This window comes from Aspergillus fischeri, genomic scaffold (genome assembly GCF_000149645.3).
Source record: "Aspergillus fischeri NRRL 181 1099437636266 genomic scaffold, whole genome shotgun sequence".
Taxonomy (NCBI): Eukaryota; Fungi; Ascomycota; class Eurotiomycetes; order Eurotiales; family Aspergillaceae; genus Aspergillus; species Aspergillus fischeri.
In genome coordinates this window covers 3660104-3686824 of record NW_001509760.1, presented here as the reverse complement: position 1 = coordinate 3686824, position 26721 = coordinate 3660104, and the positions used below count along the sequence as shown (strand labels likewise).

Here is a 26721-nt window from a genome sequence, read left to right as displayed (position 1 = left end):
CTAACCGGTATGTACTCCTAAGGATCAGCCCTCTTTTCTGGCCTTCATCTCGTCAATGAATTTTGCGCTCTTGGAGGTCGGTATCACGTAGATCCTGACAAGCTCGTCGACTACTTCAACCTTGCCCCCACTAAGGATCTGCAGAAGTGGTAGTTTCTTGCCGGCCTTGATCAGCCCCCCTGTCACGGTTTCCATGAAGCAATCAACGCCGTTGATCGTATACTCCTGCTTGGTGTCCCATGGCAATGGGAAGATGTACTCCAGGTGATCTTGAATAGATGTCGCCTCAGAGAACGTTTTAATAAAGTCTGATTGGGCGTCCATGTGGTACAGCAGCACGGCCGGGAACTCAAGGGTACTTTCGGGAGACAAAGGATCGGGAGTCAGCCGAATATGCGCATCCTCCATGTCCGGCGGTTGGGCTGTCTTGCGGGTCCTGATTTGTCTGGCACGTAGTGCAGTACTGAGAAGCTGCTTTTCCTTCTGTATCCTTTCCTCCTCCGCCTTCTTTCGCGCCGCAATACGCTCCAGAGTGGCCTTGCGATCGGCAATCTTGGCGGCCACTTGTTGTAGCGACTTGTTGCTGGGGTCAAGGGTGAGACCCCGCGAGGCGGCATCTTCGGCCTCCGGAAGCTTGTCGAGGGAATAAAGCGCCATCGCGGAACGGTAATAAGCTTTGATATTGTTCGGGTTGAGCTTGAGGACAGAGGCGCAGTCGAGGGTGGTAGAACGGTAATTTTCTAAACCAAATTAGCAATTTGTGCCAGGTGTGGCCATAACGCAGTGACATACTCAGTTCCAGATTGCACAGAGCGCGGTTGATGTATGAAGCCTCCTCGACCTGCCGCAGGAGCTTCTCCTCCTCCTTTGGATCCTCTGGTTTGTCCCACTTATCGAGTTTCGTTGTCACTACCGCAAGAGCCTTGGTATAGAACTCCTTCGCATCGATCCATCTCTTTTCTCTCGCTGCCTCGTTGCCTTGCTCGCGGTAGCTCTGGGCGACTTCGCCACGGGTACCTTCGTTCTGGAGTGCTTGGATGGCATCAAGCATGGGATTTTCGCCATCTATGCGGCGAGAGCATCGTCAGTCTTCGGTCATGATATTGCATCTACTGAGCGGGGAGGATAAGCATACTTTCGTCCCCCGCCTGATTAATATCCGTCATGAACAGTGGGGTCTTATTCATCATGCTCAAAAGCTCCTCCGAGGTATGTGACTTGACCGACGCCATGGTCGGCGGCAGCTTGGGTGCATTGGGGTCATTTTCAAGCTCCCTCAATCTCTCTTCGTTGATCGGAAAGGGAGTTTCTTCCACGGCGGGAGAAGGGCCGTCATTGTAGATTGTGGCGGGAGGCACCTCGGTAGCCGGAGGCTGTTCGTTGAGATTGAGGCGCTCGTCAAAGTCGTCTGGAAGCTCTTCTATTTGACCCATCTTGCTATCTGTGGTTGAATAAACAAATGTTTGATGTCCTATTCAAAAAAGTCTCACGAAACTAGTACCTAACAAATGCGATCAGAACAAACATTGCAAACAAGAGGGGATAGGGTTTGCCCTTTTGCCTTATTACCTTGGATATGGAAGGCGGTGAGTTGTCCCTTCCGGAAGGTGTCCGCAACAGAAGGGTAAGTCCCTATGTAGATAACTCTCTACTCCGTACATCAAGGGCAGCGGCAGGTAGCTAGGTAGATGATAAATCTTGCTGGAAGATGATTGGAAATTTCATAGACGGGTTGGAGGTATCAAGATATGGGCGTTTCAAATTTCATCTACCGTCCGCCCATCCCCCGGTACCGGACATTTGCGAGGGATCCAGAGAGATACAGCTGTATCAAGTTCACATCGCCATCATCCATGCCCATAGACAGTTGTTTTATGAGATGTCCACTGGGGTTACGAAAAACATACAGTTCCATTTTAATCTGCTGAGCACCGGGCCCTTGAATAAACACCCTATCCGTGGTTCACTGCAACGTTTATAAGATCCACTGCGTTCCTGGCTGGAGCCACGGTTGACTGTGCAATTAGCAAAGCCACATCACTCCTCCAGCGTCCAGTTTTTTGTGGTCTCCTAGCCTTCCGATGCGTCATTTAAGATAATGAATGTCATACAACTCAGGTCGTATCTGTATGAATGGATTGCATCGGACGAACCCCGCGGTCTCGTCAACCCCGCAGCATCGGTTGGAGACCGATGGCCGATACAGGAGCTACGGCTATGCTTATATAGTTCTTTGTCAACAGGATACAGCCTTTCCATGATCTCATAAGGCTTTGAATCCAGTCTGTGATATTGCATTGGATATTGATCAATTCCTGCACTTGTCTGACATCATTCAATCAAAGAGATGGCAACTGCTTACAATATCCTCGTCCTCCCCGGCGATGGGATCGGTCCCGAGGTCATGACCGAAGCGGTCAAGGTGCTAAAGGTCTTTGAGAACGAGCACCGAAAGTTCAACCTTCGGCAAGAGCTCATCGGCGGCTGCAGCATCGATGCGCACGGGAAATCCGTCACAGAAGAAGTCAAAACGGCCGCTCTGGAATCCGACGCCGTGCTCTTCGCAGCAGTCGGAGGTCCCAAATGGGACCATATCCGTCGTGGTCTTGACGGGCCGGAGGGAGGCCTGCTGCAGCTCCGCAAGGCGATGGACATCTACGCGAATCTCAGACCGTGCTCGGCCAGTTCGCCGAGTGCGTCGATCGCGAAGGAGTTTAGCCCGTTCCGCCAGGAAGTGATCGAGGGTGTGGATTTCGTCGTGGTGCGAGAGAACTGCGGGGGAGCGTATTTCGGGAAGAAGATCGAAGAAGAAGATTATGGTACGTCGTCTTTTACAAGCAGTATGCTTTCGAGACTGACTCTGTTATTTCAGCGATGGACGAATGGGGCTATAGCGAACGCGAGATCCAGCGCATCACCCGCCTCTCGGCGGAAATTGCCCTCCGCCATAACCCCCCATGGCCGGTCATCTCCCTGGATAAAGCCAATGTGCTCGCCTCGTCGCGGCTCTGGCGGCGCGTCGTTGAAAAGACGATGACCACCGAGTATCCCCAGGTGAAGCTCGTGCACCAGCTGGCGGACTCGGCGTCGCTGATTCTAGCGACCAACCCGCGCGCCTTGAACGGCGTCATCCTAGCCGACAATACATTCGGCGACATGATTTCCGACCAGGCCGGTTCGATTGTCGGGACATTGGGCGTGCTTCCCAGCGCCAGTCTCGATGGGTTACCAAGTGAGACGAGAAAGAGAACGAATGGTCTGTACGAGCCGACACATGGGTCTGCACCGACGTACGTTCCTTCCTTTGTTTCCCGATTTTCATGTTTCACTCTGAAGCAAGCTGACAATCATCTGCAGAATCGCGGGCCAGAACATCGCCAACCCCGTCGCCATGATCCTCTGCGTGGCACTCATGTTCCGCTATTCGCTAGACATGGAGGCCGAGGCGCAACAGATCGAAAAAGCAGTTCAGGGTGTTCTGGATGCTGGGATCCGCACCCCTGATCTGGGTGGGAAGTCGGGGACGAACGAAGTTGGGGATGCAATTGTTGCTGCGCTGCAGGGTAGTTCATAAGCTTTGATGGACGTGTCAGCCAGACTGAGATCAGATTAAGACAGATTCAAAGAAAGAATCTTCATGAGTCTAGACTGTTTTCGTCAATAGTGAGACGAAGCTTGAGCCTCATTTCTGGTTCACCAGAACAATGGGCGCAATCAAGTGACGGGAGTGAACAAAGACACCTCCAAAGTTCAACCATCGCGTATATTGTTTTGCATGGCATATATCTCTCTACATATTGAATTATGAGGACGAAATAAAGACGCTGGAAGTAAACAACCTGTTAAGAAATAATATAAGGCGTAACTATACTACATACCACTCGCCTACCTTCTACAATCTAGCAGTCCTCTACAGTTCAACGATTCAATCACTACGAAATGACCAAAGACATCAGACACACATCCTACATCTCCCGCCTCCAAACCCTCCCGGACCTAGACAGCTCCTCCAAACGCACCCTCCTCTGCTCCATCGCCACCGACATCACCGCCACCTTCATCTGCATCTCCAAACACATCGAAAACGGCACTCTGAGCGATGAACACACAGCCTCCATCGAGAGCGTCATCGACATCATCAAAGGAACAGAGGTGTCGCACCGCCGGATGCTAGAGCGGAAGGTGAAGCGGTATACGCGGCTGGCGCGACGGTTGAAGAGTGAGAGGGAATGGATGCGGAGGGAGTTTGGCGACTTCGTGAAGCGCGCGGATGCAGTGAATTTGCGGTGGAGGAAGAGAGTGCGGGATCTGGAGGTGGTGAATAAGGCGATGAGGAGGGAGTTGATGGTGAAGGGCCGCAGTGAGAGATTTCAAAATGGGGATAGGGGCAGCAGATGCGACCGAGGATGAGTGTGAGTGTCCTGGCAACATCAATGCAATATTTTTGTTGTTTTCATGCTTTCATCGCTGGGATTTGGGGGCTTCAATTTCACGTGGCAATGTTCTCCTGATGTCCGTAAATTGGCCGATAAATCTTGGTGGTGGATGGCTTTGTGGCAAATTCAGCCATGGGGTGAATATTCCATTTGAGATTATCACATCTCAGTAAATGAGATATTGACCATCAGAAGTCAATTGCTGAATTGTATTAAATTCAATCGTTATATCCACAGCAGGTACTCCGTAGATAGATAGCAGTGATGTGCGTTCTCAAGGCGGAATCAAAGTTCCGAGGTTGAATTGCGCAGAAGTTTCGGATCGGGACCCTCAGACACCCTGGCAGTACTCTCAGGCATCATCCGACCATGATGATATCAAACGAATCATCAAAGGAATTTCTATTCTGTAGTCTCATTCTGGTCATTTTCGCAGTAGTCCTGATCTTTCAATACTGACGCAATAGAGTACAGCACTACAGCGTATCCGTACAGCCGGACGATCAGCTGCGCGAGGAAAATGTCGCGATGCTTCCCCAGATGTTTCCAGAATCCGGTCCAGATCCCGCGAAGGGAAAGCCAGTAATCGAGCAGATATATCAGATCATTCCTGCTGGGACCAAATGAAATGGACCTCGGCATCTGAACACTTATCGGCCAGAATCTTTGCACTGATTCGGCCCGCGGATCCACTCCCTTTTGTCCTTCATGTGCGACAACTGACAAGAAAAAGAGTCGACGCCTCCCAGGCTCAGTGACCTTGACCTTCTTTTCTCTTCTTCATTGTACATTCTTGTCCTTTTGACTAACGATACCCGTCGTGTTCTGTCTGTCTTTTTTTTGGATTTTGCATTCGACCTGAAAAGGCTATTAGTGTTGACCCACCTATTGATACCCCAGAAAAACCGACAGAATGAGCAAACCCGGGGATTATGGCGCCGTCCGCAAGGACATCATTGCTCAGTTGAAGAAACCCGACTATGACGACGGCAGCGCAGGTCCCGTATTCGTACGACTCGCATGGTTCGTTTTCTTTCCCTCCTTTCCGGCACATTCGCCACTGACACTTCTCTTCTATCAGGCACTCCGCAGGTACATATGACCTCGAAACCGACACCGGCGGCTCCAACGGCGCAGGCATGCGCTACGAAGCCGAAGGCGGCGACCCCGCCAACGCCGGCCTCCAGCACGGCCGCGCCTTCCTCGAGCCCGTCAAGGAGAAACACCCCTGGATCACATACGCCGACCTGTGGACACTAGCCGGCGTGGTCGCCATCGAGGCGCTGGGCGGCCCCAAGATTGTCTGGAAGCCCGGCCGGACGGACCTCGTCGACGACTCCAAGGTTCCCCCGCGCGGCCGGCTGCCCGACGCCGCACAGGGCGCCGAGCACCTCCGCGCCGTGTTCTACCGGATGGGCTTCAACGACCAGGAGATCGTGGCGCTAGCGGGCGGACATACCCTCGGCCGATGCCACATCGACCGCAGCGGGTTCCAGGGTCCGTGGGTGAACAACCCGACACGGTTCTCGAACCAGTTCTTCAATCTGCTGCTGAAGTTGGACTGGAAGCCGAAGACGCTGCCGAACGGGATCAGCCAGTTTGTGTATGTGGATCCGGACGCGGAGGAGGGCGACGAGCCGCTCATGATGCTGCCGACGGATATCGCGCTCAAGACGGACCCGGCGTTCCGCGTGTGGGTGGAGAAGTACGCCGCCGACAAGGACCTGTTCTTTGATCATTTCGCCAAGGCCTTTGCCAAGTTGATGGAGCTGGGAATCAAGCGTGATGAGAACGACCGTGTCATCAACGCCGATAACGTCAAGGGCGGGTACATCTCTGCGCCGAAGAAGAGCAATCACCCCACTGGGCCGACCAAGGGGGCTCAGGGTGGATGTCCTGTGGCAGCGTCGCAGGGCGGATGCCCTCGGGCTAAGCTGTAATCACTTCCCTTTCTCTGCCTGTGAATATGTTAGAATCTTCCTTTTGTTGATACAGGATCGGACTAGATAACTAGATCGCGGGTGCATGTACATGTATAGATTAGACGCATACAATACCATGTTTGATTTTATTTGCTGCATACCAATCGACTTTTCTTCATAAGAAGATGGAACTGTTCAAGTAGGAAGAAGGTATTTTACTAGTGATATAGCCGGGGAAAGGGAGAGGAAATGCGGGGAAGAAAGTATCCCTGCAGCCGCACAGACAAACGCCATCAACCCCAACCTTCGTTTCGCTAGCTTTATAATTCATTGGTTGTCGAGTGTTTTTATTACTCATAGTATTTTTGTCATTGTGATGATGGGTTTGATCTACTTACGATTGTTCCTCGGTCGAGAGATGGGTGTCGATTGTTGACAGTTGACTTGGTGGCTCGGGTGCAGTGTAGCCACAGTATGCATGTACAACCTTGTTGAATCCGCTACAGATGTATTGTCTATTGACTATCATCGCAGATGAAACTCGACTAAGAAACTCAAGAACTCAATATGACAAATAACAGATTGTTGACCAAACACCATCAATGATGTAAGCAAGCTACAACAAGCTAGGAACTCCAACAAGCAAAATAGAACAAGCGAAACCTCACCTAAATCATCTACTGAGCCTTGCGCTTCTCCTGGTACCGACTCGTTCGGTCCGTTCAGCCCGAGTTCGTGCTCTTTTCCTAGGGGGCGGGTCCATCGTAGTGTCTGCCGCGACACCATTGTCACCATCGCCATCCCCCGTAGTACAGTTGACATCGTTGCTTTCGCCGCGATTGTTGTTGTCGCTATTGTCCTGCACTTCTTCGATGGCTCGCTTTGGCGACACCCGCATATAAATTGGTTGCACGGCACCACATACCGCGAATCCCGCCATCATCTCCGGTGATGGCTGACCTGTCTGCCCTGTTCTCTGTTTCTCGGGGCTGTTCGACGCAGATGGGATCCAGAAGAATTGCTGCGTGGGCGAAATTGACATTGCGCTGGGGTCGCCGGTCGGCTGCATTATGAGCGTGTTTGTGAAATTGGCAAAATTGCCGAAGGCGTTCTGCGGGCTGTTGCTTCGACGATTGAAACCGCTGAAAAGGCTAGTTGTGTTCATTGGCGGGTTGATCTCGAACGGGTTCACGCCTACAGGCTGCGCCGTCGCAAAAGTCGAGACAAACGGCCCGACGGTGGCTGGTATCGCAGAAGTGTATGTGGTGGGAGCCTGCGCGTATGCAGCCTGCTTCATTCCTGTTGGAACCGGCGATACTCGCATTGAAGATCGGACTGATGTTGGAGCGGAGGGTAGATCAGGGCCGGACGAGCGGCCTGACGAGTGGCCAGCCGAGCTGACGGAAGTCTGACTGCGCACAGTGACACTCTGTTGCTGTTCCTCAGTCTCACCATCTGCTGCAAGCTTGAAGCGGTCTGCGTTGGGCAAAATTCGGTCCCAGGGAGGTGACTGCGTGGGAGGAGTAGGTTCGGCTCTGGTCCAGGGCGTATGCTCCTGAGCAACCAGTTTGCCCTCCATTTTCACCTTCATCATGTCAAGCAACGAGTGATACGCAAGACTGAATACTTCCGGTTCCGGGTCCATGACTCGTTCGTAAACGAGGAATGGCACCGAGGTGTTTCTCCACCATTCCGGAGGTAGCCTCTCATCCTTATGGGCTGGTGGAATATCGCCGATGATCAGGCCCGAGTTCATCGTGCTGTCATACATCTTGAGGAAGCCATGGTCGGTCTCGCCTCTCTTAGTGTCCGTCCAGAACACGCGATACCGGTAATCCTTATAGTAAATGCCTCCCAGCCAACGGTACGTGGCCTTTTGCAACTGACCATCACCGTCACAAAAGTCGAACGTGATGTCCTTGGTGTGATTTTTGATTGAGACCTGTTCGTCAAGGCCAACCACCATACGCAGAGGAAGAGTGTCAAACCTTCTCTCGATGGTCACAGATTGTGGTGCGTTGCATGCCGTACAATCCGCATGAAGAAGAGGTGCGAACGGACGGGCCATCACCTCGCTCATGCACACCCCATGCATGTCCACAGGATGCCGGTCGGGGGCGACGAAGGTTTTGGTATGTGCTTGCACAGTGGCAGCCTGCCCGGTACATTGACAAGGCGCAACTGCTTCTCGGTACGTGAAATGGAACTGGTCAAAGTGCCCCGCGCAATCAGACCAGACAGTCCACAAAGGGCTGAGCATTCCAGGCTGGACGCCTGCTACATGTTCCTGAACGACATCCCAAAAGTGGTCTCTCATTTCTGAATTTTCGTCCAGAGAGAGCACATCCCAATTGACATCAGTCGCCTCGATAAAGGCTCGTTCTAGTGCACTAAAGCGGGTCTCCCATCCAGCCCTCTTACGATCAATGACCGTGGACCCAGCATCGAGCAATTTGCCTACAACAATCAGACTGTCGATGGTGCTTGAGTTGTTTTTCCAGATAGGGCCTCTGCCTCGGCAGGGATAGTCATTGCCGGTGGGATCGATGATCGTCCTGGTAGGGTCGTGCGGGTCCAACGAGAGCCGCACTTGGGCATTTGCATGGTACAGTCCAACAATGGCTTTTGACATGTCTCCTTCATGCAAAGCGGTAAGATATGGCCGGGCGACGGTCTGAGGAGCAGCGCTGGCGTCTCGCTCAAGCTCCATGTAGGCATATTTCATGACGACTTTTTCAACGTCCTCGATGATTGCTCGAGCCATGTGAGCAGGCACAAGGACGACCGCAGAAGGAGCGGGTGCAGGTATAAAGACGCCCGTTGGGTTCGCAGGGGCTGTAAGGGTTGGGTTTGCGAACGACCCAGCTGCTGCACTAACCACGGCCGTTGTCTGGTTGTTGCTCTGAAATGCAGCAGTATTGTCATTACCTCCAAGGTTCAACGTGCCCACCGCGGGCGGGCTTGACCCTAGTGCTTCTGCTTCGGACATGTCCAAGTCACGACTAGGCTTGTTCATCCGTTCAAGGTAGATATCGGGGATATTCGCTGCAGCATTCTCTGGTCTGACAAAGTCAGACTGCGTGGTGCCGTCCAGCGCCGGGGGATCAGGGTAGTATCTGCTGATGGGCAGGAGAGAGGGATGGTCGATCTCGTAAGACAACAGTCTCGGGCCACCATCTTTGCCTTCAAAGTCTAGAAGGTCCCTGAAAGATCGAGGTCGGTGATAGTCTGCCGTGTAATAAAAGATCTTCCACAGAGCTTGCAGAATTCTCAAATTGGTCAACCGCGATGGCATTCCCGTGTCGATTCCCCAGCTGTAAAAGTCGAGCATAGCTACCATTTGCTCGCGTACGTACTTGCGCGTACGGAGGACAACGTCCGCAGACTCCCCAAGGAACTTCCAGCTTGGGGGTGGATCAGGCATCTCGGCGAGATTGAACCTGGCGTGGCGAAGGGCAGGGTTCGGCCAGTTGTGGCCATGCGAAGATTCGCCGGACGAATGCTCCGCCGGTGAGCTCATTTTGGTTGTAAGTAGAGTGAACTGTTGAAGATGAGTGCTAGGATCCTACGTAGGGGCGGATTGCGCAAAGTAAACAATTGTCTGGCAGGGAACAGGGAGGTAGGGATGAAACGATACAAGTTGGAACAAACAGGAGCAGGTCGAGGAAAATGAGACGATTAAGTACGCAGTAGAGACTCGTCTTTCGAGACATATTGTCATTCATTCAGAGACTGGAGACAAAGGACTTCAGGGGACTTGATTGTAGACAAAGATGGAGCAAAGAACAAGTCAGACATCGAAACAGTACCGTTCTCTCGACAATGAGGACCAAATACTTGGCTAGCAGCCATGGTAGCAGTGCTCTCCACGTTTGTTTCTCCAACAATTGAGCAGAAAGCAACCTCTGCTGAAAGAATACGTGCCGAATTGCCAGGCTGTCATGGCCAAACAAGCGACGGGGAAGGAGGATCGAGTCAAAGGACTGTTTGACTGTTTCAAATCAATCACCACCCTGTTGATAGGCCTCTATGTGCAGGCTTCGAAGGACTTGATTGTGTCTAGAACAGACATTCCAGCAAACTCAACAAAGATTGGAGAACATAGTGGCTGTTGCGGCAATCCGCGCTATACTTTAACCCAGCGGGGTGGGCGATCAAGCAGCGAACATGCTACATGATTGTGAATGTCAGTTATATAGTGGATGAAAGGGCCTGCAACAATTGAGATCAGTCGATTAGTAGGGCGATATGAGTTCAAAGAGTAACTGCTGTTCTACGAGGAAATCTCGCTTCCGTCGTGAAGTGCCTTTGGAGACATCTCTTTCATCAAGATCGATACACATTTTCATCGAGAAACAAATGAGCAAGGGTAGGACTTCAACAAGACTAGGACCATCACTCAGAATAGATAAAGAAGGTCTCAAAACATACGACAATCCTCTAAATGGCAGACCATAGAATTTCTGCATGAAGACAAAGAGCAGTACACCTGATACAATACGCATACATCAATAGTCACGTGCCCGAATCAATGCGAAGAACAGGTAATTTATCCCTGTTAAGTTTAGCGGCTTCGACAAGCGAGCCCTTAAGCCCACCTTACCCGATCAGGCTAGACCACTGCTTACCCGATCCCACAACGGGAGCGAGCAAAGTCATGGAAGGCGCCCTCGATTTCACCTCTCCTTCATCCCTCTTGCTGTCGACAATCAATCGCGAGTCCCGTCGCGCCATCGCCCATCATGTGTACGTTCATCCCATATTCCCGGACTCCCTTTGTTCGCACATTGCTATTTCCTCGATTATTTGGTTGGGAAAAGTGGTTGCAAATGATGGAAATGAGAGACGGGTTTCAAGACCGTTGAATTGCTCCATCGGAGGAAGCTTTTCGGAGATGATAAAAATTCAGAAATGACGGAGAGAACAAAAGGCTGACTTGATTTTTTTTCTCGATTCTACAGCGCTCGTGTCCGGCGAGAAGACGAACTTCCAGTACATCTTGCGTCTGCTCAACACCAATGTTGACGGCAAGCAGAAGATCATGTACGCCTTGACCCAGATCAAGGGTGTCGGCCGTCGTTACTCCAACTTGGTTTGCAAGAAGGCCGATGTTGATCTGAGCAAGCGGTACGTTGAATCTATTTCTGGTTTCCTACGAATTGTACAAGTCGGTGGTGTTGGTGTGGAGACAACGAGAAGAGCGAATGGCGTCGATTGAATGAAATCTATGGAAGCAGAAGTTGACTTGAATCACAGCGCTGGTGAGCTCACCACCGAAGAACTCGAGCGTATCGTCACCATCCTCCAGAACCCCACCCAGTACAAGATCCCCTCCTGGTTCCTCAACAGACAGCGCGACATCGTCGATGGCAAGGACTCCCAGGTTCTGTCCAACGGTCTGGACAGCAAGCTCCGTGAGGATCTTGAGCGCCTGAAGAAGATCCGCTCCCACCGTGGTCTGCGTCACTACTGGGGTCTCCGTGTCCGTGGTCAGCACACCAAGACTACCGGCCGCCGTGGACGCACCGTCGGTGTCAGCAAGAAGAAGGGCTAAACCATTACGGATGTCTTTTTTGTTTTCCGCTGGAGTGGATTTGGTGGGACTATGTTGGTGTGTTTACGAATCCTCGTGGGACTCTGGACTTGATCTGGTGTTGATATAAAAACGACACGGGCCCCAACAAAAGCGAAAGAAATCATACCAATATGAAATGAACAGATCAAAATCACTCCTTCCCTTTTCGTTATGACTCGGCATAGCTGGTATTCTATGGACCTATCCACGATGTGGTAATGATTTCGCCGTACCGTTCCATTGTACGTTCGTAGTTCCTCGAGTAGGCGTCGGTCACCTAACGGGACTCACATACTTAATAGGTAAATCTTTAACGGGTCCGAGGAAAACTGCCATCTTTCTATAAAGTATAATATATATATATCGCCTTACCAACTGAGCCAAAATCCCGAGCACCACTCGTTTATAATAAAGTCGGATTATGCAATATCCGCAAAGACAACACTATCCAAGAAAGACTGCGATGTAATCATAAAGCCAACGTGTATACAGTATAGCAACGAAAACGATGTCTAGAACCATTCACCACCAAGCCAGCGGTTGAAGAATTCGAGACTGGCCTCGGGCTGGTCCATGGGCACCATGTGTCCAGCACCGTAGAGACGCATAAAGGTAAAGTTGCCGTGAGACTTGATCTGGCCAATCTTCTTGCCCTTGTGTTCATTCTCCTCGATTACCAGGTCCTTCAATGGAAGAGGCGCGTACTCCTTCTGTCCAGGCCACTCGAGAGCCTCGGTCCAGGCCTTGTTACCAAGCCAGTTGCAGATGAAGTCCGCGTCACCGGCGTAAATCAGGACGGGAATCTGCTCAAGGAGGCCAGGAACCAGGCGGTGGTAGGGCTTCATCCAGTCACCGTGGAAGAGGAAGTTGCGGTTGATGTCAAAGTTGCAGGATTCGTAGCCATCGACCTCGGCACCGACAGCTTCGCGGACCTCACGCTTGTTCAGGTACTCGCTAACATAGCCCATACCCTTGTAGCACAGGTTACTCGTATCCTCACACTTGCCACGAATATCGTAGACGTTCTGGCCGGTTCTCTGGTAAGGCCCAAGGAGCGCGTTGTTGCAGTAGATCGAAGCAGGGACGCAAATCCAGGAGCTCTCTGTGTTGTAGCAAGACTCGATCATCGACTTGCAACGAGGCAGAGCGTTATCCATGGACTGGCAGCTGGCTTCGTCCAGGACAGCAGGATAACCACCCTCACCGCAAGCCATGGGGCGGTAGTAGTCATACTGAGTCAAACCGTCGGTGAGACCATTGCCAATGAGGACGGACTTCAGGTTGATGTTGCGCTTCTTGTGAGACAGAATCTCAGAGGCAAATACAGGGATGTAGTGACCAGCGTACGACTCTCCAGCAATGTGGAAGTCCTGCTTGGCATATTCGGGGAATTGCTTGAAGAAAAGGGTAAGGAGGGCATATACATCCTTGCCTGCAGCAACGGTGTCGCTAACAGCGGCGCCACTGTAAGAATAGCCGACATTGACGGGCTGATCGAGGAAGATGACGGAGGCATTGGAGTTCCAGGCAAAGTCATTGTAGATGGGCTTGATCTTCTCGTTGATGCTGCTGGGACCAAGCTCCAGGAACAATCCAGTAAGGGAAGAACAGCCAGGACCACCGTTGAGCCACAGAACAACGGGGTCGTTCTTGGGGTCATTACGAGACTCGAAGAACCCTTTCCAAATCAGTATTCAGCTACGCAGACCAGGAAATCAATGTAGAACTCACAGTAAAACAGATGCTTGTCATTCTCGTTATCGTCAAGGTAACCAGTGTACTGCTTCACACCAGGATCGATACCGAGAGCACTAGGATCGGTCTTCTTGACTCTCAGATCATAGGCCTCCAACTTGCCATCGATCTCCCGCTCCTTCTCGCCGCTGGCTCCAGTGACCCAGACACTCTGGACATCAGCACCACGGACGATGTGATCCCAGTGGGAGTCAGGACGACGGGTGTGTTTCTTAGGCAGCGAGAAGACCGGGTTATGATCCATGTTGTTGGGGAAGTGGTTAGCAACCTCATCCCATAGATGACGAGCCTCACCAGACAAGGTCTTGAGCTGCTCTTGGAGGTCATGAAGAGGCTTGGCCAGTGTGTCGGCTCCCTTCTTGGGCAAACCGAGGATCTGCTGGAAGGGAGGAGCAGCCGCAGTGGCCGCTCCGACCAGCAATGTAGCTGGAAGAACTCTCATGGTGGCTTAGATCGTTTCCAGAACGACCTGGAATGCGTATTGTTGATGGATAGGAGGATGGGAGGATAGAGTACCCTGGGGATGGGGGATGACTGGGACAGCGAGCTTATCAGTACCGTATCAGAGACAGCGAGAGAGCACAGTGATGGTTGCCAACGTACGATTCACAGATAAACAAAGCACAAATTGCTAAGACAGTTGATGAACTGAATACTCAACAGGCTTAATGATAGATGAAGAGAAGAGAAGAGGAGATGGCGGATGGATGGATGAAGGCTGAAGCTTGATGGGCAGGGCCAATGACGACTGAATCAGCAGCACTGGATAGCGAGGCAAGGAGGCAGCCACTCAGAGCGCAGTGCCTGGTGCGGAGAACCAGTCACATGTTGGGTCACCTGCCGCTGAGTCACGAGGGCGGCACGAGACCAGCGTCATCGCAATTTATCAGGTACATTGGGGATAGCCGCATTTTTGGGAGGGGCTGCATGACTTTTTTCTTTCATCACGAACAACCACATATATTTCGATCTCATACATTAGAATATTGTTTAAACTTTGATCGCAAAGAGCCCAGGAGGCTCAGAGAACATAGACAGAATGCCTATCAACCAACCCTCAAATCAGATAAAATTCACCAATGTATCAATCGTCCGATTAAAAAAAGGTCCATTTCATCTCCCCGTCAGATAAAAGAATACTGAACCATTTCTAATCCTACCTACAGGCAAGAAGAGATTTGAACTCGCCTGCTACAAAAACAAACTCCTAGAATACCGCTCCGGCGCCGAAAAAGACCTCGACAATGTCCTCCAAGTCCCCACAATCTTCCTCTCCGTCTCCAAAGCCCAAACCGCCCCCTCCGCCGAACTAACAAAAGCCTTCGGCCCGAACGTATCAACCGACGAAATCCGCCAGGAGATCCTCCGCAAAGGCGAAGTGCAGGTCGGCGAGCGCGAGCGCAAGGAGATGCTGGAGCGGGTGGAGAAGGAAGTCCTCGACATCGTCTCCGGGCGGTTAATCGACCCCAACACGAAACGGGTGTACACACCGGGGATGATTTCCAAGGCGCTGGACCAGTTGAGCTCGGCGAGCGGGCAGCAGCAGATGCAGCAGGAGGGGAATGGGAATGGGAACGGGGCAGGGGATGAGAACGGGCCGGCGCAGCCGCGGAAGCCGCTTTGGACGGGCGTGACGCCAAATAAGTCGGCGAAGAGTCAGGCGCTGGAGGCGATGAAGGCGTTGATTGCGTGGCAGCCTATCCCTGTGATGCGGGCTCGGATGCGACTCCGTGTCACTTGTCCTGTGGCGCTGCTGAAGCAGTCTGTTAAGGCTGCCGCGGCGCCTGGGGCGAACAAGGAGAAGGAGGCGCCGTCTGGCGGGGCGAAGAATAATAAGAAGGGTGGAAAGGGTGGTAAGGGGAAGGCTGCGCGGCAGCAGGACTCGGATGTGGAAGCTGGTGGCTCAGACGCGGAGACGGCGCCTGCTGTGAAAGCCCCTACCAATGTCAAGGACAAGATCATGAGCTACATTGAGTCGGTGGAGAGTCAAGAAGTGGTTGGCGGTGATGAATGGGAAGTGGTTGGGTTTGCTGAGCCAGGCGCCTTCAAGGGGTTGAACGACTTCATTGGCACCGAGACCCGCGGAAGAGGTCGAGTCGAGGTGTTGGATATGGCGGTTACCCATGAGGATTAAAGGTTACGTTCTCCGTAACATCCCTCATCCCTTTCATTGGTTATTCTGTTTAGAGTCTACTAAAAGTATATATCCTGCATGTTTCACTTGATGTCTGTTACGAGCGATGATAGGGAATGTAATGGCTAGTCAAGAATAGCATTATAGAGATTGAACAGTCAGTGCATCTGGTAGTAAATGACTACGGTAAAATATGACTGACAGTGATATCTGCCTGCGCATCGACTTGGATTAACCGTCATACTCAATCTAGGAATAGTACAGTAACACCACAGCGCCAGAGGGACGAAACCACAACAGACTACAAGAAAGAACAGATCATCCCGCCACAAGCAAGACAACATCCTTCCCCGGCCCTAGTTCCCTCGCAAGCCGAATTGTCCTCTCAACCGCATACCCCGTCATCGCTCCCGAGACAATCCCCTCCTGACTTCGAAGAATGTCCACGCCCCGCAAGGCCTCAGCATCCGTCGCAGTAACATATTCCACCCTGGCCGTCTCCTTCCAGTGCGCCAGTTCAGGCCCAACGCTGGGAAAGTCCAGATCGGGGGATATCGAGCCTGAATCGAGGATCTGGCCATGCTCGTCCTGGAGGAGATAGGTGCGGCATCCATGCAGGACGCCGATGTCACCGTGGGATAGAGGAGCGGCGTCTGCCGCCTCGATGCCGAGCAGTTTCACCGACGGATGCTCAATGAACGGGTAGAACATGCCGACGGCTGCACTGCCTGGTCCGACGGGGGAGACGAGGGCGTCCGGGAGCCGGTCACCGCTGGTGCCGCCGAACTGCGTTTTGATCTCCTCGCCGAGAATGGATTGGAAGGTGCGTGTGATTGTTGGAAGCGGGTGGGGACCGATTGGTCCGCTCATGATGTGGTATGTGGTGCTGAGATGGGCGACTGAGTACCGAAGGGCCTCGTTGACTGCAGCTCGGAGGGTCCCACGGCCCGACGACGCCCCCATGTCTGCGGTGAGGACTGTCGCTCCGAGTTTCCTGATCATGTCCACGCTGTCCTTCTGGTCGGTTGCGTCCCGGCTCCCCATGAGGATGGTGCACTTCATATTCAAGCGTGTGCAGGTCGCCGCGCAGACGATACCGTGCCTGGCTGAGCCGCACTCCATCACGACTTCGGCCTTTCCTAGCCGCCGTGCGAGCAGGGCTTGACCGACAATGCTGCGGATATTGTGACTACCATGCTGGTTGAGATCCTCCCGCTTGAGCCAGATATTCGCGCCGCCAGCGATGCGCGTGAGGTTTTCTGCGAACCGAAGTGGGCTAGGACGGATACCGGGGGAGCTTAGGAACTCTTTCCAGAAGCCGTAGTCGGAGATGAGACGATCGAACGTCAATGTGAGCTCCTGCAAGGCGTCCATCTGGGACTCGGGAGCAAAGCAGCCGCCAAAGGTGCCGAATCTGGTTGGAGACAAGAGGATTGGCAGGGGGGGAAGAGGGCTCGTTTCCCATGCTGGAGCTTCGTTAAGTGTCTCTCCGTTGATCGGACGATTTGACTCTGAGGGTGTGTCGAGCTGTATATGATGGAAAAGTAGCGTGGAAGGGACGGTCGTCCTCCCTTGTATAATGCTGAGATGATAGAGACATGCTGGACACATCGAGTGAGTATCTCCATTCTTGACCCCCTTGTTGCGTCTCTTGCTTCTGATTCTTGTCAGAGAAGGCTTGAAGGTGGCCGGAATAATCATGGTCAACAGATGTGCAATATCAGGGATGCAACCAGGAATAAACAAGACGATAGAGAAGAGAATGAGATGTTAGAACTCAAGCAAGTGTTGAGAGAGACTCATTGCCGTCCAGGCATTTATACCCAGGGCACCTCAGACCTAAGTACCCCCATTAGGCAGACAAACGGGCAAAAGTCGTCAGCTGGTCAAGAGGATGTCCATCGAGCTCGGGTACTTTTGAAAGACCCAGCGAGACCATAGACATATCGAACCCGACTCCACCAGGCCCGCAGGCTCGTCGCACACCGTCACGACCCAGGAGCCAACATGCTGAAGGAGACCCAGGAATCCTGTCCATGCGTTCCTCTTGAAAACCACGAAACAGGGACACTCCTAGCAAGGATCTGCACAGGGTGCTCGCGTTGTCCAATCCATCACAATCCACAAGTATTTCATGGAGGAAGCTCCGATTAAAATGTCCTCACTGGCCACATTCGCCTGAGCAGGGCGACGCACCACGCGCAAACTGACCAGGGTATGACATCCGGAACCTGGAAGCTGGGACCGATGAACGCAGACTGGATCACTAGTACTATGGCAACTTGCGGTGTGATTCGCCTGTGGTCCTTGACAGCTCAATGCTGCAGCCATGTAGCAGCTGCGGAAGCGCTTCGTCTTCAACCTTCGCACGACGAAAGTACGAGACCCAGGCGGTTGGGTACGACATTATCATTGTGTTGAGGGTTGACCAGGTTGTCGGAGTCGGGGGAACGAGGAAAATCGACCCGATCGTCAAAAAATCATATCTTGTGTGTGGTTAGATCGGTGTGATTCCCAGCGATGTGGGTACTGGGTTGTCGAGGAGTAGCTGTGAAGCCTGTGATTGCTTCAAAAGCTCGTTGCTTTTTCGACGGAGATGTGACGGATCAACTCAAAGTTACTTCCGTACTTGGGCAACAACTCCTTAAATCACAAGTGATTCTAGAACCGCAACGATGAGTGACCCCTTCAAACAATCCAATATTGTCTTCTGCACCTGTCAATGTTGATGGGTCCCGGGTTAGTACAGGAGTACTGACGCCCGATAGTCTGGCCGCTCTGGCGTACCAAATATAGATGGAGGGAATCTCGCGACAGAATTAATGATCGGCATGGAATTTCGATCTATCCATCATCATCAACAACACCGAGACCAGGTCGAGGGCGATCTTCCGTCACCGACACGAGGTGGCCTGTGAAGCTGCGAACCCAAGATCCGGACGCATCATCCGTCATCCCCGTCTGCGTAGACAGCCGGCGCCAGCAAGAAGCATCCGGATCTTTGATCCAGCAAAGTTAACAGCGACTTTAGATTTCAAATCCCAAAGTTTATCTACCACGATCAGCCCAGTCAGGTTCTCCGTTGGAATATTTGGCTAAAACCTCTTGTTCACCTCATGTTCCTCCTGCTGTGACAGATAGACTTGACTCTTGGTCTCGAATCCACTCGATATTCTGTGACGCTAGTTGGACGAGATGGGTTTCATTCGTGGCACTATTGTCTTGGCAGGTGATAAGGCGCGGATACTAACCGAATCGACAATTGAAGGTATGAGATAGATAGTTAGGGAGTCCAGCAGTCGGTTCAAAACAGCGGTGGATGGAGGTGGCGATGGAGATGGTCAGATGGTGTTCCGGAGGTGCTTTCCCCGTACCATTTGCTACCCGAAAGAGGATTTGTTTTAAGACAGTACTTTTGGTGTTCAGCGCACTTGGAAAAATAGCATTATCTACTCTAGGCAGATATAAAGAAGATCTCTTTGTTTTGAATAAGTACGCATTTGATTCATCTAACGTCTCACATACAATACAATCTCGCATCTGGCCGTTAAACCGCGAAGAAAGTCAGTCAATCCCAGCTCGGCAAATGAAACGGGGTCGAAAATGTCCATTACGGGTATTCGCTCAATCGCAATGACTAAAAAGATCGCTCCAACCGTACGCCTACAAGGCGTGAAAAGGTTGGGAGCATGCAAGGTAAACGCCGTTCCTCTTTGAAAGCACACCGTGCATAGTTGCATCATTCCGAATTTTGAAGAACAAGACCTGGAAAACGGCCTGGCATTCGAGGTCTCCGGTGAAAGGAAGGTAGGTTGAAGGGAATTCGCACACCAGTGCGGGTGGAGAAAAGTCGTCGAACATAAGGACAGTCGACAATGGACAAGAGGATCCGTCCTCTGGACAGAGAAGAATGGCAGTTGGTGGAAGGTACATTATGAGCAGATCTGAACGGCGTTCAACGCTCGAGTCAGATCATCTGGTGAAAAGGGCATCAAGGTTCCCTTTGTGGATATTGGCGGCGGTGGTGACACGGCGCGAAGGATCGGTGAGGTGTACCGTACCGATTCCTTGATTTGCGCAATGGAATCCATTCGAGCATCGTCAGAGTACAAAGTCATCGTCGAATCACTATAACTGCTCGATTCGACGGCAGTAGAAGACGACGATCCCGAAGATTCTTCCTGTCGACCCGGAGCGTACTCGTGGTGGGAAACAGTGGCGGAGGCTGGTCGTTGGTCAGAACATCGTTACGTGTATGCTTGCGGATTGCACCAGCATGAACAGAGGGCACGTGTGGAAAGGAGGTAATAGCCACTTACAGTCAAGCAATCCCACCTCCGGGGGTGCTGTCTCGCAGATCTGGTCTGGAGCCACGCCTTCGTCCTCGCTCTCGCCATGACGCGGGTTCAAGTACTGCGATAATGTTGTACAAGGAGACAGTGGGGGGTCTAACGCGCGGGGGCGCTCAGCCTGCGCAGCCTCGAATGACCAGGCGGCCAATCTCTTTTGGTGTTCAGGATCGAATGGGCCGCGGAATTTGGACGGCGGGATTTCACCGCGTTTGTAGTACTCGATCTTGATCCCATTGCCATTGCCCTTTCCGTTCGATTTCGATCTGGAGTTGCTATTGGAATTCGAACTCGAGTGGCCATTGGAGTTTCGGTGGAACACCTTTCTGAACTTGTCTTTGAAGTTCATTGTGACAGAAAGTGCCAGGAATTGTAGAGTATGTCGTAAGGTATGGGTGTAGTGAGGTGTTGCAAATAGGTGTTGAGAATAGTAGTAGTTGCTCTATAGCGCCTCAATGCAGACCAGTCCCGGTGAGGGCACGGATGCGGGGGAGGGTGTGCAAGCACAAACTACGATCGACTGTAGTAAGAGACCTTTGGTTCATCGTTTGATTATATGAGGCTGGGCTAGGGCAGGAGAGGCAAACTCCAGGAAGGAGAAGAAAAAATGATCATTGAGGGGAAGAAGAGGGAGAGAGAGGGAAAAAGACGGATGGAGGAGAGATTATGGAGATGTACTATGTAGATGGAGAGGCGGGTACGATGCACCGGATAGGGTACTATGGAATCATAGATACTAGACTAAGGTAAGTTGAGTAACATACGGGCACTGAGCAGATTAATTAAATAGAGATTGACTGTGAACATTATTTAAATATGTAATAGTTACCATCAGTTATGGCGCAGATAAGCCATGGGACTGAAGGCGTAACATCTCGGGACCTAATCCGGTGAGGGCAGGAGAGAAAGGCACACCGGCCGTAGGTAGTCCGCATTTCCGTACGGAGTTATCTACGGAGTAGTAGATTACAGAATTACCAGAAAATGTGGGGAGGCAAAACCAGGAGCACAGAGGACAAATATACATATGCAATTAGTCTGTGCTTCTTATTTGTTCTCGCAATCTTACTGCAGCTGGAAACTTCCTGGAAGTCGGGGCGTTGAAATTGTGCTGTTCTGAGAGGGTGGGGGAAAACAGCGAAACCCACTTGGCCATGGCTCTGTGCGTCTGACGGGTTAGGTCATAAAACGCCCCAAGCGATGGAATTGTTTGAGTACCTACGAGTATGTACCTTAGGTTTAAAGAGATCAGAGCCCGTCAACCTTCTTGACAACCTTCATGATAACTATCTATGGTAGACTAGGTAGGTGACTACAGTGACACCTTAAAGATGCAACCCCAACTTCCAGTTCTCTGAGTTTTGTTGAAATTGCGAGGTGAGAAATGATTACTCCATTCGGTGGTCGGCCGATCGAAGCCGATGTCAATCCGAGCTCTTCCATGGGTGGCCAAAAACCAAGCGTGCCGTGTGTTCCTATCTCGCACGAATCTCGCACGAAGTTTACCTTTTTGAGAGTACCGCATTTCACCTCAACCAGTCAACCAGTCTTGGACCACGGGTTAACTTGTCCTCGGGTCAGTCCATATAAGTCAATTCATGGTACAAACATGGCCACTTCTCGCCAAGCATTCCAGTGTTCCTCTGTGCCAGGGAGGTAACATTAGTATGTGACCCTGTGCGAGAGTGGTGGCAAGCGCAGTGATTTATGACGGCCATCTACTCCGTATTCTCTCTGCACAGACGTTATACTCGATAATGATACATATTAATTGTCATAGAAAATACCTCACACATGATAATAGATAGGTACTGTAGCGCCCAGTACGTAAGAGAACCTCTGTAGGACTGGATACTTCCGCGGGCCCTGAGGAGGCCTGTAATAGGCTGGCGCACTCCTTGTAGTCGCCCGTCCTGCAGCGAACAATTCCAGAATTACGGCCAAGACGACTGGTCTGAGAGCCACCACCAACCAACCTAGCATCTTAATCTAAAGGATCCTGATTGCCACCGGGATCAAAATGCGACATACATCATCTCGCTGTCCTCTGTACTCTGGGCATCATTTCTGGATTCAGAACCCCCAGACATGTGCTGTGCCATCGTGACTCGCTTGTACAACGTCAGCGAAGAAAGACGGGGCAAAAGGTCTCGTCCAGGATAACCCCTTCACGTAAATTATGTAGATACCGGGCGTAACTTACTCCGTCGACCGTTCCGTCATAGTTGGCGGAGGTGATTCAGAATCAGCGAATCAGTTGGGTGGGAGGTGGGAGGGCAGTAATGTCCTCCACCGGAGTGAGCGATTTCATGCCTGCCGAGTGCCCCACTCGGCACGGTGTTTCCGGCGAGACTGTCTCTGCTGATTGATGTAGCTAAAAGAGGACAATTCTTCCATCAGCTAGGCCTGCTGGCCCAATGGTAAGGCGCTTGACTACGGATCAAGAGATTGCAGGTTCGAATCCTGCGTAGGTCAATATTTTTGCTTTTTACGGTGTACGTTTTTTACTTTTTCTTTAAAAAGCTTATAATTCGCTCCCTCTGATCAAGCTTGTCAACGTGCAGGAGGGATTCTGAAGTGTGAATTTTACTACTGATGTTGAATTCCTTTGACGAAGAAGGCTTGCATTCAGCCTTAGCACAGGCCAGACCAGGAATGACTTACGTTGCTGATTGCTACGCATGATGTCAGCCCAGCATTGCTGAACTGCCTTGTAGAGAGGTACTTATGGGGTACAGTACGGGCCACGACATTTGCCTTTCTAGAAGTCTCGGAAACCTCCTTGTAATTGCTTCTTCTGCTCTGGATGCCTTATTTCGGGCATTCATACATCAAGATGGCAGAGCCAGTACTGTCTTCAGCCGGCATGCGTGAATTGACTTTATAGGATGGCATTTATAGAAGGGCGTCTTTCTCCAGTCCACGTCGCACTTATCCTTTGGGGATGCTTTAAATGAAGTTGACCATGTGGCAAGCCATCCTTTGATGGCAGGATAGTTTATCCAGCCATGTATTTGAGTTCTAGATCCCCATGGATGGTTTCTATGTTTGTTGTGTTCACTAGGACGGCTGTACATATTCTTCCATTTGTATGTCCCCAATTATATATCTCACGTGGACAAGTCATATTCATCCAGGTTTCCCGCACGACTACTCGGACAAAGACCGAAAGCATACTCACCCATCTCCAGTGTTAAAAGTCCAGAAGAAGACTTCATTGCAAATATGTGCGACCTCCGGAAGCAGCCAGTGGCTGGCACGTCTCTACGGTTTGCGTTCTACTCAGTAGGAGGTAGATTCTTTTCAAGCTATACATGCACCTATAAGCAATGACACAGTTCTCACCTTTCTAGCTAGTCGTCAAGCATATCAGGTTTAATGTTGATACTAATACTTCATCTCAATAACACAACATGTCCATCCGAAATAGGCAGTTGATCAGGCGTCCGGAACAAGGTTGATCCGCTGCTAGGGCTGGGAGTGAAACCGCCCTAAACCCCCTTGAGCAGCTGCAGGCACACGACCCGCGATCGCCGGAAACGGCTTGGCTGTCGTCCTTTTGATCCTGTCGAACACAGCAAGCATGGACTGCATAGCTCATAGATACTCATAGTTCATGATTTACTAATCAGAAACAAGAAGGAATAATGACATTGATCATGCCCACTATGATCAGCAGGCAATTGACTAAGCTGTTTCTATAATAGTTAGTTAATCTTAAATGGTTCAAATGCGTCACCAGCAGGGAGAGCTGTTTCGGACCCAGATTGAACCGTGGCTGAGACCGGCCATCCCCTCGCTGATACGGTAGCCAGAATAAGCAAGATTATCATCATTACTGCAAGGACCTACGAATAATATAGGGACCTACGAATAAAAGTCCTCGGCCCATGGGTAGTGGGTGCTTGCGACGCAGCTCATGTGACTGTTGCCTTTGAACAATTCTCTCATCTTCCAGCACAGTGAACTCCGATCCAGTACAAGACCATCTCTGCTACTAGTAGTTCAATTGAATCCGACACTGACATAGACACAGCTAACTCTCGAGGTGGACTAATTCTGAGTGAGTACCTAACCATTGTAATGCGCGACTGCCTCAGCACCCGGATTAACCTTCCCCGATGTCGATTAGCATCCCGAAGAGAAGAACCAAACATACCAGAATTGCCGTCGCCTTCCTAACTGTTTTTAACAACTCCCTACCTTAACTCGCGCCATCTATCTCTCGATTTACGTCTCTTATCGCGCCGCACAAGACAGTAAGTACCCGCTGTCTTTTCTCGACTCCGACTGCACTCCTAGCTCCGCCCTTGGGTGGCATATTTTTCTGACATTGCTCCCCCAAGGTCCCACAGGACTCAAATCATCATGCCTAAGAAAGGTGGAAAGGGAAAGAAGGGCAAGGGTAAGGGCGGTGGCGGCACAGCAAAGAAGGCACCCACCGTCCAAGAGCCTGTGTAAGTTGCGCAAATCTCCGTCCGTTACGCAAATCCCTCGGTTCGTCTCAGGACTCGCCGCAGGACTGACCGCAGTCAATTATTGACAGAACCACCGGACACCAAGTCGAAGATATTGTCAAGGGCGAAGGCGAAGGCGAAACCACCGAAAGCCTCGCCCCCGGCACTGCTACCAATGTCCCCTCCGCTGCCCCGCCTCAGGCCGCCGAGACAGTCGCCGCGAGCACAGGCGCAGAAGGCACGTCAACCGCAGAGACAACTGAGAATGGCGACTCGTCCAACGAGGAAGTAGAGCAGGTTTCGGGCCCCGGCACCGCCAAGAGGTTCTCGTTGGCGGAGCATCCGGGTGACGCAGAGGGGCGTGAACTCCGCATGCCGTCTTCCTTGCCGGATACAGGAGCAGCTGCCGAATCCGAAGCGAATGAGAACACCCTGCAGGGCGCTGTCGGCAAGACCCAGGCTTCGAAGGCGGGCCTGGTCGGATCGTTGGACGCAGGAGATGGTGAGGGACAAGGTAGGTGTTTCTTGGTCTTTGGAAGAGAGGCACCTAGGCTCACGCACATCTCCAGCTGTATTGCCTGACACGGTCGCCAAAGAATCCCAGTTGACGGCTCCTACGACAGCCCCCGAAACCACCGTTCCCGAAGCGACTGCTACCGAGGCCGCCGCTCCCGTACCCGCCGTCACTGACGCCAACGCCCCAGTGTCGAAGGCGCCGGCCGAAACAGCACTGCCGGAGAGACTCAAGGAGAAGGAAACCGCTACGGCCGAACCGACAGCCACATCTCCGTCCGAGAGTGTGGATTTGACTGGCCATGCAAAGCGCCCATACGAGAGCAGCCTCTTCCACAAGGACGAGGACCACAAGCCTCCCAAGATGGCCAAGGTCGAGGACTCCGAAGCCGCGCCCGCCGCCACAGAAACCAAAGCTGCGGACTTGCAAACCGAGGTGCCAAGCAAGTCTACAGTGCAACCCCTGGTTGTCCCAGGGCTTGGTGCCGAATCCGCAGACAAGCCTCAGAAGGTGGAGTCCGCAGAAGCTGTTGCCCCGACCACCGCTCCTTCGGCTGCCCAGGCTGCTGCCTCCACCACATCCCCTGTCGTTCCCGCTGCAGTTGCTGCCGCAGGTGCAGGAAGCGAAGCCGACGCGGAGGCCAGGCAGAAGCAGGAGGTTAAAGAGAGCATCCGAGCTTTCACCGGCGAGGGACAGGTCCCCGCGGCCAAGGAGCCCCAGCAAGAGCCTGAGGAGAAGGCCAAGGAAACGGCCCAGGAGACCGCACCCGTCAAGACGACCCCGGAGACTCCCACAAAGGCCAAACCCAACGTCGCTGCCGTTGCCGCGGCCGCAGCCATGAGAGGAAAGTCGGCTGCTTCGCCGACACCTGCCACTGAAGCCGCCGATAAGACAGAAGCTGAACCCAAGGAGACTCAGCCCGAGGCTCAGGATCAGGTCCTCACCGAGACTCCACGGGGAGAAGAGGCGGCTGCAAAGGAGACCCAGCAGCCCGAGACCGCCGAGGGCAAGAAGTCGCACGAGGAGGCACAAACGGCCGTGGACAAAGCTCAAGAGGCAGCTAAAGCCGAAGCCGCCAAGGCGGACAAGCGCAAGAGTGGCTTCTGGTCATGGATCAAGCGCAAGGTCAAGGGTACTTGATCGCTTACCTTGCCTGGTCAACTATTCTTATACACCTATATACAAGTATACAGGACGCGACAGAAGACTGCCGAAGAAATAAAGAGAAAAAAAAAGACAAAAGACAACGGAAAATAAAGGATACAGATCCGAATTTTTGTTTGTACGAAAACGGATGATGATTGATGCATTGAGTCGGGCCAGGGGCATCAGGCTGTGTATGATATGGATGGGACAAGATACCAACGGGTCTGGGCTGGAGGCATTGGTCTGAGTTGCTTTGACTGATTGATTACTGCTGGGGGTCTTTACACCCTCGGCTGTTTTGAGATTGATACAAGTTAATGTTAATGGAATAAGTTCTCACCGTACGTCTCCTATAGATATACCGCTCATTGCGAAATGGATGAAGTCAGTGGAGGAAGTTGATATGAATAGCAATAAACTGGGTAACATTGGA

General features: G+C 51.9%; 11 protein-coding genes and 1 non-coding gene across 12 annotated transcripts; 7 read left to right on the top strand and 5 right to left on the bottom strand.

Annotated features, from left to right (window-relative positions):
* Window positions 1-24: 24 nt before the first annotated feature.
* NFIA_059560 (HSP70/90 family co-chaperone CNS1) lies at window positions 25-1433 on the bottom strand (the record flags this gene model as incomplete). Its single annotated transcript, XM_001258498.1, has 3 exons — window positions 25-740; window positions 793-1065; window positions 1136-1433. The coding sequence occupies 3 exons, from the start codon at window positions 1431-1433 to the stop codon at window positions 25-27; spliced, it is 1287 nt and encodes a 428-aa protein (XP_001258499.1).
* Window positions 1434-2347: 914 nt separating this feature from the next.
* Window positions 2348-3574, top strand: NFIA_059550 (3-isopropylmalate dehydrogenase; the record flags this gene model as incomplete). Its single annotated transcript, XM_001258497.1, has 3 exons — window positions 2348-2819; window positions 2873-3290; window positions 3358-3574. 3 exons carry the CDS (start codon window positions 2348-2350, stop codon window positions 3572-3574), a joined length of 1107 nt encoding a protein of 368 aa, XP_001258498.1.
* Window positions 3575-3939: 365 nt separating this feature from the next.
* Window positions 3940-4410, top strand: NFIA_059540 (uncharacterized protein; the record flags this gene model as incomplete). The annotated part of the gene is made up of 1 exon (XM_001258496.1): window positions 3940-4410. One exon carries the CDS (start codon window positions 3940-3942, stop codon window positions 4408-4410), a length of 471 nt encoding a protein of 156 aa, XP_001258497.1.
* Window positions 4411-5349: 939 nt separating this feature from the next.
* Window positions 5350-6376, top strand: NFIA_059530 (peroxidase; the record flags this gene model as incomplete). The annotated part of the gene is made up of 2 exons (XM_001258495.1): window positions 5350-5459; window positions 5518-6376. 2 exons carry the CDS (start codon window positions 5350-5352, stop codon window positions 6374-6376), a joined length of 969 nt encoding a protein of 322 aa, XP_001258496.1.
* Window positions 6377-7031: 655 nt separating this feature from the next.
* On the bottom strand, window positions 7032-9878 carry NFIA_059520 (uncharacterized protein; the record flags this gene model as incomplete). Its single annotated transcript, XM_001258494.1, has 1 exon — window positions 7032-9878. One exon carries the CDS (start codon window positions 9876-9878, stop codon window positions 7032-7034), a length of 2847 nt encoding a protein of 948 aa, XP_001258495.1.
* A 1222-nt stretch (window positions 9879-11100) lies between these two features.
* Window positions 11101-11912, top strand: NFIA_059510 (40S ribosomal protein uS13; the record flags this gene model as incomplete). Its single annotated transcript, XM_001258493.1, has 3 exons — window positions 11101-11104; window positions 11320-11485; window positions 11615-11912. The coding sequence occupies 3 exons, from the start codon at window positions 11101-11103 to the stop codon at window positions 11910-11912; spliced, it is 468 nt and encodes a 155-aa protein (XP_001258494.1).
* A 533-nt stretch (window positions 11913-12445) lies between these two features.
* Window positions 12446-14130, bottom strand: cp3 (carboxypeptidase C PRC1; the record flags this gene model as incomplete). Its single annotated transcript, XM_001258492.1, has 2 exons — window positions 12446-13611; window positions 13665-14130. 2 exons carry the CDS (start codon window positions 14128-14130, stop codon window positions 12446-12448), a joined length of 1632 nt encoding a protein of 543 aa, XP_001258493.1.
* A 597-nt stretch (window positions 14131-14727) lies between these two features.
* On the top strand, window positions 14728-15822 carry NFIA_059490 (guanine nucleotide exchange factor SDO1; the record flags this gene model as incomplete). The annotated part of the gene is made up of 2 exons (XM_001258491.1): window positions 14728-14794; window positions 14855-15822. The coding sequence occupies 2 exons, from the start codon at window positions 14728-14730 to the stop codon at window positions 15820-15822; spliced, it is 1035 nt and encodes a 344-aa protein (XP_001258492.1).
* Window positions 15823-16140: 318 nt separating this feature from the next.
* Window positions 16141-17523, bottom strand: NFIA_059480 (tryptophan synthase; the record flags this gene model as incomplete). Its single annotated transcript, XM_001258490.1, has 1 exon — window positions 16141-17523. One exon carries the CDS (start codon window positions 17521-17523, stop codon window positions 16141-16143), a length of 1383 nt encoding a protein of 460 aa, XP_001258491.1.
* Window positions 17524-19754: 2231 nt separating this feature from the next.
* Window positions 19755-20520, bottom strand: NFIA_059470 (uncharacterized protein; the record flags this gene model as incomplete). The annotated part of the gene is made up of 2 exons (XM_001258489.1): window positions 19755-20047; window positions 20142-20520. 2 exons carry the CDS (start codon window positions 20518-20520, stop codon window positions 19755-19757), a joined length of 672 nt encoding a protein of 223 aa, XP_001258490.1.
* Window positions 20521-22574: 2054 nt separating this feature from the next.
* Window positions 22575-22646, top strand: NFIA_059460. The gene has a single exon. It is a non-coding gene; the product is annotated as a tRNA-Arg (tRNA).
* A 1893-nt stretch (window positions 22647-24539) lies between these two features.
* NFIA_059450 (uncharacterized protein) lies at window positions 24540-26282 on the top strand (the record flags this gene model as incomplete). Its single annotated transcript, XM_001258488.1, has 3 exons — window positions 24540-24628; window positions 24718-25142; window positions 25198-26282. 3 exons carry the CDS (start codon window positions 24540-24542, stop codon window positions 26280-26282), a joined length of 1599 nt encoding a protein of 532 aa, XP_001258489.1.
* Window positions 26283-26721: the final 439 nt, after the last annotated feature.